At 40.5% G+C, this 12,781-nt stretch overlaps 1 protein-coding gene across 2 annotated transcripts in view; it reads left to right on the forward strand.

Annotated features, from left to right (window-relative positions):
• Positions 1–98: 98 nt before the first annotated feature.
• The window catches only part of thada (THADA armadillo repeat containing), a 75,237-nt gene continuing 62,554 nt past the window's right edge, over positions 99–12,781 (forward strand). For both annotated transcript variants that reach the window (XM_056760935.1, XM_056760936.1), the window contains exons 1-21: positions 99–188; positions 349–430; positions 512–618; positions 782–915; positions 1,796–1,944; positions 2,022–2,054; positions 2,142–2,190; positions 2,344–2,537; positions 2,729–2,823; positions 2,918–3,141; positions 3,433–4,136; positions 4,215–4,369; positions 4,465–4,620; positions 4,733–4,828; positions 5,185–5,308; positions 5,419–5,564; positions 6,165–6,387; positions 6,951–7,086; positions 7,205–7,341; positions 8,442–8,576; positions 8,974–9,131. In XM_056760935.1, coding sequence (XP_056616913.1) covers positions 358–430; positions 512–618; positions 782–915; positions 1,796–1,944; positions 2,022–2,054; positions 2,142–2,190; positions 2,344–2,537; positions 2,729–2,823; positions 2,918–3,141; positions 3,433–4,136; positions 4,215–4,369; positions 4,465–4,620; positions 4,733–4,828; positions 5,185–5,308; positions 5,419–5,564; positions 6,165–6,387; positions 6,951–7,086; positions 7,205–7,341; positions 8,442–8,576; positions 8,974–9,131 — 3,228 coding nt within the window. In that variant the 5' untranslated portion in view covers positions 99–188; positions 349–357. The remainder of the gene's footprint in view (positions 189–348; positions 431–511; positions 619–781; positions 916–1,795; positions 1,945–2,021; positions 2,055–2,141; positions 2,191–2,343; positions 2,538–2,728; positions 2,824–2,917; positions 3,142–3,432; positions 4,137–4,214; positions 4,370–4,464; positions 4,621–4,732; positions 4,829–5,184; positions 5,309–5,418; positions 5,565–6,164; positions 6,388–6,950; positions 7,087–7,204; positions 7,342–8,441; positions 8,577–8,973; positions 9,132–12,781) is intronic.

Here is a 12,781-nt window from a genome sequence, read left to right on the forward strand (position 1 = left end):
AGATTTACATCTCCGCAGACCAATCACACGTCAGAAATGTTGCGCTTGGACCAATCAGCTTCGTGTTGGGCGGGTTCAGTCGCGACTCCGGAATTGACGCGTCACACGTGTATGTTATGGTGCTGTAGAAGTTCAGCTTACTACATGTAGCATTTAGCTTTTTCACTGGTGTTTGCGCTGTCATAAAGGTAAAGCATTATATTTTCCCAGCCATTAAGTTGTTTTAATAAATATTACAAATATGTTTTTTTGGATCAGAGGAAAATGTTAGATTGTTGTACGTAACATTAAAGTGAATTGCACTAGCTAGCCGGTATTTCTCTGCATAACTGTTGTTATTGCTGTTAGTATCAAGTCATGGTTGTGAAGAAGAAAGTGCCTAAAGTGCAGGCGGTGGTCTTGGATGATGCCAAATTGAAGAGGCTGACGGGTATGTGCCAGTGTTACTGCTTCCTTTAACACTGTAAGTGTCTATTTTTAAGGTATTTCTCACATGTTTTCTGTCTCTCAGATTCTCTATGTGTTGTGGGGAATAGTGCAACTACACAGCTTGCTCAGGTTCTTAAAGACAGTCTATGCTCCTCTGAGCCGGTAGAGCAGATCCAGCTCATCTCTAAGGTGAGAGTATACCTGCATCAGATTGCTCAATACATATATATATATTTTTTATGTATTACATATATTATCAAGCTGCCCACAGTCTTAACTTTGCATAGTTAACTATATTATTGGTTGACTTCAGGAAAAATAAAGTATTTGTGCTAATGTGTGTTGACTGCAGGCAGGATCTATGCTGGAGGAGTTGCAAGAGGACGAGTCTCCTTCAGGTCTTTTACTGCAGGCCTGCTTGAACACACTTGCAGTCTTATTCACCACGCTGCCAGCCAAAAATCCACTGAAGAGAGCCGTGGCAAGGTTTGAACCATTCATTTGTATTTTTCCAGTGTCATTAGTGGTATTGTGAATCAGTTCTGACCTGTCAATAAAGTTCTTGTTGGGTGATGTGTCTTGTTTTCTTTAGACAGTCCAGGTCCACATTAAAATGTTATTGTAGAGACACAAGCGCAAACATTTAAGGGATCAAATGACACAGCTAAAACAAATATTATAGTTTGCAATGTGTATACCCGATTTAATGTTCAAAACCGCTGTATTTTCCACATACCGTGCATGTTTGTATCCCCTCTTTGCCCCGCCTCTCTGAAACGCGGTGATTTTTATACAAAGGTAATCGCTCTGAAAAGCGAGGTGTGGTATGATTGGCCATTTAACCAGTGCGTAGTCATTGGTCGAATACTGCAAGGGTGTGACGGAAATGTAACGCCTCTTACCATATTTGGAACATCCGGTACGCCGACCTTACTTGTGTGTACATTTGGGCGGTCTCAGTCAAATCGTGCCATGAAATGATGTAGATTTGTGGGGGTGTGGTTACACAAGGCGTTTCAGGCAGGGCTGGGTGAGCATTCGCTTTTAGATAGAATGCATCCTTTGTTCCAACACTTTTATTTTTTTATTTTTCATATCTAGTAAATGCATGGGCAACTTATAACACACCAAAGACACAGGAAAACGTGTATTCATGCCATATGACCCCTTTAAATTAGTTACATTATTGGTGATTCATTTCTGTATATGTGTTATGGTATAACATATGAAACACAAAGCAGCTGTCCTCACAGCTTGACTGACGTTCTTTTAAGTACCCTTGTCATGCAAGTGTAGTTCAACTTGTCATTATATTTATGTATTTAACACACAGGTGCATAAATATTTGTAATTTTCTCCATACTAGTGCAATAGCTGGCAGTCCAGACTGGTTCCAGCAGCAGGCGGTCGAGTGTCTTTCTGAGCGTCTGTCTTTCTCTCTCTGCTCCGTAAGCACAGATGACTATCATCAGCTAACAGATTCCATTACTTCCTGTCTGGATGGCTTCCCCATTGGTACATTTGTGTTTTTATTATATTTTATACGGTTTTGTCATAATAGCCATTTTTAATACATTCTATCTTATTTGCAGGTGAGAAATGCATTCACCGTTTACTGACCGAAGGTTTGTATACAATATTAAACATGTTTAAACCCACATCTTTCTTATTCAATTGCATTGTTTTTACCACGCATATTTGATTTCTCCTAGTTCTCCAGTTTCTTCAGAAAGTTTTAAGCTATTATGTGGAGCAGAACAGGTAAACTTTTCATTATTATGTAAAGTGCATTATAAATATTGGGTTCTTAATATAATCTACATTGACATTTTCAATCTTCTTTTGTTTTATTAGGGGTCCAGTATTTATTTGACTGCAAAACTATTGTGCACTAATAATTGATTTGGTTTTAAGTTGTCTAGCCGGTCGTCACGTGGCTCAAGCTCGGTTGATGCATTCCTGCCTGGCGGTGGTGAAGACCTCCATGCTGGTGGTCCAGAGGTCTCATGAGCCCGTTACTGCTGCACTTCTTTCTGCGTCAAACCAATGCGATCTGCAACAAGCACTCAGTGCATTACTGAAATGCTATACATCTATATTGACTGACGGTATGCTGAAGACCACATTGTTCTCGAGAGACATAGATTTTTATGATTTTACAGTGGAGGTGTAAGATTTTGGTGTGCGGAATAATACCTAGGAAGTAATAATACTAAGCCTCGTTATAGTTGCCTATCTATATTTAAATGATTCGAATCATACTTATTAATATTTCTGTATCGTGTTTTTGAACATCTAGAGGAGTTTGTTCAGACAGTCCAGAGCACTGCTGGAATGGCTCTGATTCTACTCATCAGAACTGTTATGGGGAATGGAGATGATGTACCCATCACAGTGAGTGATTTACCTCGTTCAGTTGCTATTTAATTAAACTTGTTTCTTTCCCATGAGCGTGTGTGATGACAACTTGTGTTAAATGTGCTTCCAGGTTGCTGGTCTCTTGCATGGTACTTTAGAGTCAGACAACACTGCCCCCCAGTGGTTGAATCAGAGCTGTGCGGGGCTGTATGAGAGCAGCAGGCCTGCAGCTGTGGCTCTTTATCTGAGTCATGGAGCACTGGCCATGATCGGCTGGAGAGGAAAGACCCTCGGTCCACAGGCAGAGAAACTGCTGCTATTGATATCTGAAGTGCTTTTGTCTCTGGATACAAGGTATCGTGGCTCACATATGTTTTTTTCATGACCCACACAAGCAATGTCTTGAAATATGTAGCTTTATTTGGTAAGTTGACATCATTTTGACTTTAGGGCAGGCATATTGAGTGGCCCTTAAAACACGTCTTTTTCTAGAGCAGAACACTAAACAGGGAGAGAACACTCTTTATGCACATAAAACCACGGAGACCTTTCTCAAAATATTTTCTTTTGTGTTTTGCTGAGGAACGAAAGTCATACATTCCTTCAGAGTGTTCAGACTGAAACCAAAAAAATCCTCTCTCTTAGAGTAAAGGAGTCAAGCACGGCGATGGTCGTGGCTCGAGTTCTGACTCTTTGGAGCAGTGCCGCGGTCGACTGCGTCCAGACGGTCACGTGTCCCCCACTTCTTCGCCTCTCTCTCGTCGGAGGCTCTCCTTTAACCACACGTCTCCACCACCACGTCTACTCCCACTGGGAGCACCCGCTGGACGGTGTCCGTCACCAGACCCGCTCCCTCTTCCAGAACCTGCTCCTGCTCCACCAGCACTGCAGCGAGCACAGATCCCAACCCAGCAGCGACCCGTACATCACTCAGCTCACCCGGGACCTTCTAGCGCTGGAGTGGCATATGAAAGGGAAGTACGGCACGCTGGCCTGCCTGGTGGAGCATTTAGGGGCGGAGCATCTTTTAAATCTGGATGCTGGTCTTCCATCCAGGCTGCTGGGTTTGATGGGAGATCAGACGTTGTCGCCGTATGCCAGCGATCTGCTGGAGAAGCTGTTTGTGAGTCATAAAGCACAGCTGTGTGCCCGGTGTAAGGATGGGAGTGAGTGGATAGATGGCTGGCATGAGGTTTGGGTCATGCCACTGTTGCAGCTGCTGTGCACGGCCCGTCTGGATCAAACCACGTATATACTGGACTATTTCCTGCCTAAGCTGTTACGCTGCAATCCCTCCAGTCTTAGTCACATGGTACAGGCCTTGCGGGAGATGCCGTCCTATACAGACGGTACATTTTTTAAATTTGATGAAGTTTGGAATTGTGTAGAGTTAGAGTTGATTTTAACTCTTAGAGTTTGATTTTCAGGAGCTTCTGGTAGCAGAGGTGCGCTTGGAGCTCTGATGACATGTCTGCGTGCTGCCAGAGCCCAAGGTGTTCTCAAGGCTCTAGAGGAGGAATTATGGGATGGCCTGGTGCCCCTTTCACTTATGCGACAGGCGCTGGTGCACAAACACGATCAGGTGATGAACCATTTAGGGGCGCCGAAAACATTTCCTTTTGAAAATGTAGTCACGTTTCCCTTACTGTTTTGTGTTTGTGTGATTTGTAAAATCAGGTGCGAATGGATGCGCTCGGATTGGTATGCGAGAGCCATCGCAGCACAGAAACTCTCTCCAGACAGGAATTGGACCTCATTCGCCACTTCCTGCCTTTTAATCTGAATAGCCAATCACCAGGGGTTAGGCAGCAGACAGTCACTCTGTTAAAGAAGGTACATGATTTTGGTGGTTGGGGTATTAGCACATTTTAAGGACAGAGAATGTGATGGTCTCATGCTTTGATTGGTCAGAGATCTGTGTAAATGTGTCATTTTATGTCATCAGCTCTTGTGTCGGGCGAAGGACAGCGCTCAGCTGATAAACAAGAGACTGGACCAACATCCAAATGACCAAGATCAAGAAATCCTTCAAATATATCAGGTATACACTACATTTCCCCTTACTGTACATACTCTACATTCTCAGATTTGTTTATTTGGATTCTATAAACCACTTTGGAAGACCCTTAACAATGCTGGTTTAACGCTGGGCCAGAAGAACTTCCTGTTTCGGTTTTTAAACACTACGCAAACTTTTGACTAGAACACAACCAACAGAACCAAAATGTTTAACAAATATCTTTAAGAAGTTATTATATTTGTATGAGTTAAAATCATAAAACTGAAGTGCTGCTGGACCAGTGTTTACATCTTGCGAAGTGGTCTATTGTCATGTTTATTTTCTATTTTAGTATAGTTCTTTTCACAGTATTACAGTATTGATGTGTGTTTCACCAGGAGTTCCTGTGCTGGTTCTGTAAGACCCTGTTTCAGGTGCTTCATCCCGGGGCCTCATTCTCCAGATGTCTTATGGCTCTTCACCTGTTGAGTCTGGTAGCTGAACATTTCACCTTTAACACAGGTATTACTCAGATGTCCACTAGAACACTCCAACATGATGTCAGGACCCTCTCTTTAACTGAAAAAGGTGTCACATCCGTACCTATTTACCTGTTCACCTCTTTGCATCAGGCTCTGTTGGTTTTGCTCTTGGAGATTCAGTGGGTGCGTCTGATGCTCAAGCTGTGCTGCACTGTATCGCCAGCAACTTCCTGGAAGTGAAGCAGCTCGCCTGCAACCTCTTGCAAAAACTGCCTCCTACAGTTGTGCAGCTTCAGGTTAATATGAGGATATTTAAATTTTGCATGGAAATACATCCTATGTCACCAGCATAAGCTGTGTTTGGATGCTGGGATGCAACTGGTGACCTGTACGCATAATTTATGAGGCTAGTAATCAGTAGTAAATTTCCTTTAAAAAAAAGTTGCCCTCCAGCGTTTTTGAACATTTTCACTGAAATTCAATGGATCTCAGTACATTTTCAGTAATGAATAAATGGGCAAACAATATATCAAATGGAAGAACAGAGTCTCTGCTTTTAAACAAAAGAAACCGTATTCTGCTATCTTCATATATTATTTTCACCTCATAAATTTGGGTAGGTTTCTTCAAAAATCCATAATTTTGTTTAAGAAGCTAAGATAAGATTTTTTGTCAAAGATTCCACCCAGGTTAGTCTCAAAATAGTTACTCAAAAAATAGATCAAATGTCTATGTAGTAGATTCAGAGATCCTGCTCTTATTGCAAAGATGTGTAACAGCACCACCTGATTTACAACAGTACCTACACCGATTGCCATAATAACTCGTCTTTGGCAGGGAACCGTTTTTTGCTGGCAGGGAAAGAGTGAATGTGATTTTTGTGCTTTTTTCTTTAGAAGCCTGAGATGTTGCAGTGTTTGGTTCGGGCCGCTCTGGACCTCAGCACCAGCACCAAACCCTTTGACAGTGTTACTGCGGCTCATCTCTTTAACCTACTGCTCCACCAGCAGGACCTGCAGGACGCATTACTCATCTGTTTCCAGAATCAAAACGTATCTCTCCAGCCATCAGCACTAAACCAGTCCCAGGCCTCTGTACTAGAGCAGAACATGCTTGCAGGTAAACCATCATCTTGTTAGATGACCATCACACACACACTACAAGCTAATATATGAGCTTGTGCTGTGGCCCTAATGGGGAAATGGAAAAGTTTCGGAAGATATTTTCTTTAAGTTCAATATGTCAATCATTTTTTTGATAGAAGAACTACACAGATCATGTGCTGGACTACATATACTGTGTATTACTTTGTTTAGGACTACGGCCCGGTTTCACAGAAACGGTTTAGCTTAAGACAGGGGTTTTCAAACTTTATGATACCAAGGACCCCCAAATATGGGGAACCTTTTGTGTGGGACCCCCTCTTTCAAAATACATATCAATCTATAGTTTTATGTGTGTTAAGAAACGTAAAAAAAATTAGATCTTATAAAGAAACACATTGTTTCTTAACTTAAATAGTCTGCAACAATTTCACTTCTAGTCCGAAAAATGGATTATAAAATGCTTATAAAGTAGCCCAAATATATGCATTACAGAGTCATACTGTACGACAAACGTTGTATGTGTTGTATTTTAATATTATATTTCAAATTGGAGAATGTTTGCATTTGTTCTTTCAGTGGTGCAGTGTTTAATGGGCTGTCTGAAGGAAGAGATTGTGAAGGCAGAGTCATCTCTTCTTCAGGCTGCTGCTTCAAGTCCTTTATATGGAAGAGCTCACTGTATCACTGCAGTCTTACAACAGCTCAACACTCGGTACACACGCTCACACAAAGACTTCGTTTCATCTGCTAACTGAGGTGTTAAGCCGGTATCTGGCGTTTTGACTGGTATATGTGCAGGTTTAAACGTGTGATGTTTGTGTGGTGTTTAGATCACTTGTGCTGCTGTCTCAGTGGAGGGCTGTGGTCTCCGAGCTCATATGTCTCTGCTACAGGATGTCTGATGTTGTATCACCTGTGGTTCAGAGCTCCTCTCCTGAAGGACTTATTCCCATGGATACAGAGTCGGGTAAATGCATCTCACGCTGTGTTCTTCTGACTCTGCATTCTGGTACTGTTAAGCCAATACCACAACAAGTTATGCTTATGCAAGTTATTAACATTTTACTGTATCTTTGAATTTGAGTTGTTCAATCAGAGATTACTGTTAAAACAATTGGGTTTGTCATTTGTTTATCATTATCATGTATTTACCATTTACATCGGTACAGTTTAAGGCGGTGTTCACTCTTGACTTTTTTTTGTAGCTGCGAGCGTTTGTTTTACATTATAATTCTATGGAGTAAACCGTGTTATCCAAAAAAGTCACAAGAGCTTTTTTAAAGGCCACCGCCGGTGTCTTTTTCTGCAGCTACGAGGGCCTTTTTAAGTTGAAAAAAGTCAAACTTTTCTGAAGAAAATGGCCTATGTCAATCATCTTTTTTGACAGCTACGCTATGACAAGCAAGTAGCGAGACCTGTCGTTTCCATAACAACATCCAAGGAAGGTGATTGGTCGAGCAGGATCCTTCTCTAAAATATAAAATTGGGGCAAAACCGCTCCTTTGAACATATTAATATATGAATTAAAGTCAATTTTTCACCTTTAATAACTTTCGATTGCATTTCCAGCGAGAAATTAGTACTGTAGTTTTAAAATATGTGGTTGGTTTTTGCAAAGGCGGTCTCTGTTTATAATTCATAACTCATAAGCATATGTGAATCCTGTTTACTAAAAAAGTGCTCTTGTCAACTTTTTGTTGTCAAAAAAGACATCAAGTTTCATGGCATAAGAAATCAATTATTATTGCATTATCACATTATGTAATCTTTCTTAATCTTTTTCCTGATTTCCTGTTATAAGTAAATAAATACAGCTTTCCTGTAGCTCAGTGGTAAGACGTGAGAGCATGGCATTAGGAACACCAAGGTCATGGGTTCTATCACAGGGTTTGCAGATACTCGGAAACAAATGTATAGTATAATGCAATGTAGGTCGCTTTGGAAAAAAGCGTCTGCCACATGCATAAATGTAAATGTGTTGTTTCGTGTGTAATTCATCTCAGACTGTGGTACAGAAGCCAAGTTTTCAAGTTCAAAGCTATAACTTATATTTCTCTGGCTCCACAGAGACCTCTGCTGGCCTGCAGAAAATCCTGCAGGAGATTCAACCTCGTGACACTAATGATTTTTTCAGCAATGCTAGAGAGCTGGAGTCCAGTGAGACAGAGCACAAACACTTTAAACCACAAACCAACATCAAGGGTACACATCTTACTGTTCTTTACCATCGCATTAGTATTAAAATTAACATTGACTTTGAAATTAAAAGTCTTGCTGTTGTTGTATGTAAATCTGTCAGTGTTCATTGGATAATAGCCTGTGATGGAAATGAGCGAGATTCACTGGTGGGACTCTAGATGGGGACATTCTTCATATTTTTAAAACATATGTGCCGAAAATCTCACTATATAAATGTATAAAATTGACAGAGTTTAGAGGTTACACTGATCATATGGAAAGTTGTGGTTATTCGTTGGTTGAAGGGGTGTGTCTGTTCTGTGTGTTCCATATTGTACACATGAGAGGTTGATGTTGGATCATTGAATTCTTAACGAAAGTCAGTCAGCAGGAATTGTTTATACGTGTTTATGTTGTGTAGATGAAGGTGATGGAGAGGCCTATCGGGTCACCGCTCAGATGGTGTTGGTGTGTTGCTGGAGGACCATGAAAGAGGTGTCCATGTTACTGGGTCATCTCTGTCAGAGCATGCCACTGTGTTCCTCTCACACATCTGCTGGAGTCATCACACAAGAACAGGTAAGACACACACACACATACAAACACTCAGCAGGTGACATCTGATCCAGTACTCGCTGGCTGACACACATCAAACATTGAGATCATTGTGACTGAAGCTACCGGACTCTCCCTGAAGCCCAGATCTCGCTTACATAAGAGTGTGAGATATAATGGAGAACTCTAGCTCATAGCTTCGAGTGGAGAGTTTTTCCAGTAAGCTGATCTTTTGGAGCTGAGGGCAGAGAGATGAGACATAGTAATAGCTAATACAGCTACAAACAAACGGCCCCTGAAGAGCAAAACAGGGCTCGTCGGGAAATTCGATCATGTTGAATACAAATTCATTGCATCAAAGCTATTAAATCTGAAAATGTCAAACGTATTTCCAGTGCAGACACACGGCTTTGTTTCAAACCCTAGGGAGCTGTCTTGCTGTCTACCGTCTGCGCGTCTACCATCTTTATTTGCGCCATACTGTACTTCTAAGGCAGTAAAATGCAAACTTCTTTAACGGATAGTTCACCTAAAAATGACAACCTCAGAGGCCCATGTTGACTTCCATTGTATGTAAGAGTCAGGTTGTGCACAATATGAGCGTAAATAATGATAGAATTAGTATTTTTTGGTGAACTGTCCCTTTAAGGAATATTTAAGTCACCATGAGGATGAAAAAATATGAGCCTTTATTAAGCATTCTAGGATTGCCTTTTCCATGATGGCCATATTACATAAGGAATGTTTGAAGGCGGCATCATTCTACCAATGGTACCTTAAAGGGATACTTCCCCCCAAAAATTAAATCTACTCACCTTCGAGTTGTTCCAAATGTGTATACATTTCTTTGTTCTGATGAACACAGAGAAATATATTTGGAATAATGCTCATATCCAAAAAGATCTCGACACCCATTGACTACCATAGAACGAAAAAAACAATGGTTGTCAAAAGTCCCCCAGAACTGATTGCTGTCCTACATTCTTCAAAATGTCTTCTTTTGTGTTCAACAGACCAAAATAAATAGTCTTTTTTCCTACTATGGGAGTCAATGGGTGTCAAGATCTGTTAGGTTATGAGCATTATTCCAAATATCTTTCTCTGTATTCATCAGAACAAAGAAATGTATACACATTTGGAACAACTCGAAGGTGAGTAAATTATGACAGAGTTGATATTTTTGGGTGAAGTATCCCTTTAAAATACTGTCCAAAATGAACGATCACATGGAGTTGAACCCTCACAGTCACATTTTCAAAACAAACATGGTACCAGCTGCCTGTACTCAGCACGAGTTATTATTCTTGCGCTCTACTTTAAACCATGGGAATGTCTAGCTTGTGGCCTGCTGTTCCCGCCCGCCTTCAATTATGATCTGCCCTCTTAGCGTCGCGCTTTCATGTCAGACCAGCATGCTGTTTAACAGGCCGTTTACCTTCCCCATCCTGCATTCTTTCCAAATAACTTCCTTTTTTTCTTGAGGAGCTGGACCACTTCACGCAGAATCTCATTCAACAGGTTTTTACACCTGAGACTCCGAGTAATTCGTAAACAGTCGTTCTGGCAGGATCTCAAGCCAATGTGCTCTTCGATGTATAAAACATATCCTGTATCCGGTTATGTGTTTGAAACCTCTGGAGTGACTTTAAAAGTGTTTATGTTCACAGTTGGCACAAAGTCAAATTTAATGCATGTATGTAAAATCTCAAATTTTTCTTTAAGCCTTACCTTAAAGGAACAGTTAGCCTAATTCTGTCATCTTTTTTTATTCACAAATCCAAATTTTTAGGACTGGGGTTCTAATGTTGAACACTATGGAGAAATTACAAAAAGGATAAAGCACCTTAAAAACACCTTAAAAAGGATAAAGCACCTTAAATACAGTATTAATGTGTCTGTTTTTGAGGGTTTGTGGTTGTTTTTCTCAAGCAGTTGGAACGTTCGATCAAGCTGTCTGCTATCAGCCAAAGTTACACAAAGTTAGCTTAAGACATCATTATAACAAATTGTTTAAAGGGACAGTTCATCTAAAAATATGAATATTATATGAATATATTTTTTTCTGTTGAAAACAAAAGAAGATATTTTGTAGAATGTAGGAAAGCAAACAGTTCTGGGGCACTTTTGAATACCATTATCATTTCTCCTACTACTGTACTCAATGGGGTCCAAGAACTGTATGTTACAAGCAAATATCCAATCCAAATATCATTCTCTGTGTTCAATCAAACATAGCATTGTATACAAGTTTGGACCAGCTGTAGAGTGAGTGATTCATGACAGAATTTTCCTTTTTGGGCGAAGTAAAACAATTTACACAATTTAATATATGTTGTCTAATAGCAGACAGCTTGATCGAACGTTCCCTCTCCGTGATCGATCGCTGCCGTTTCCACATCCGAGGGAGTGAGCAGACCTTGCAACATCTCACGGAAGAATAAAGTTAATCATTGGAGGTGTTACTCGATATCTGTGCGAAGGTTTTCCAGCAGGAATTTGCATTGGTCAGCCAACGTTTATGTGTCAGTGTGAATGTTATTGTCTTGCCGAATGACCTCAGCGCTTTAACAGATGCTGTGGAAGAACGCAGTGATGTCACCCGTGCGGTTACCATGGCGTATTGGCCTGTTATGTAAAGGATGATCTAATGATGCTGCCGGGGTCCACATGGCTTGTGTTTGCGGTTTGTATTTATGCCCCATACTACATGTTTTTCCAGACCGCGCTTCTGCTGAGGGTTAAGGCCCAGCGTGCATGTTTATGACAGTGATGGTCGCTTTCCCGAATGTGTGGTCTTGATTCCTGTTATGTCCTCTGTTGCTATGGAAATGCTGCACTTGTTTTCCCAATTTGGAGCGCCATGGCAACGGCAAAGAGCTAGTCAGACGGGGTATGGTTCTTTGATTCATCACCCGAACTTATTATGGGTAAACGCTTTCGCAGTAGGGATTTCTGGGATCATTTTGGTTCCTCATGAAGTGATGCAATGGTCATTTTAATGTTGGTGGCTCTAAATCCAACTCTTTGACAGTTTGATTGGACTGAGTGAGCTCCTCGTACTTCAACTTGCCTCCAGGTCTAATATGTTTGGTTTGGATGGATGTGTGTTAATGTATGGATCTGTGTTAAAGTTAGGGTTAGGGTTAACCCTAACCCTAACCCTCACATTCAAAATAAAAATTCTGTTATCATTTACTCACCCTCTTGTCATTTCAAACCTGTATGACTTTTTCTTCCGCAGAACACAAAAGAAGATATTTTGTAAAATGTAGGTAACAGAACAGCACACCCCCCCCATTCACTTCTATTGTTACTAATGCAAGTGAATGGGAGGCTGTTAACAACATTCTTCAAAATATCTTCTTTTGTGTTGTGCGGAGGATAATAGCTTTACTACTACGAAAAAGGGAATATCAATGACACCATTAATATTATATCAATGGTACCATTAATATTTAATACTAATAAGTAATACAGTTATTTTACATAATAGTAAAACATTCATTACATATTAATGGTGTCATTGATATTCTATTTTTATAATAAAATAAAATAAAACATATTTAAATTGTATCTTTTTTTTGTTAACCATCTCTTAGCTTCAATGTGACCAAAGAGTACCGTTAGTCATTAGACTTGAACTGTGTAAAAAGTGTGAAAGTGAAAATTGTATG

This window comes from Triplophysa dalaica, chromosome 11 (assembly GCF_015846415.1).
Source record: "Triplophysa dalaica isolate WHDGS20190420 chromosome 11, ASM1584641v1, whole genome shotgun sequence".
NCBI classification, from domain to species: domain Eukaryota; kingdom Metazoa; phylum Chordata; class Actinopteri; order Cypriniformes; family Nemacheilidae; genus Triplophysa; species Triplophysa dalaica.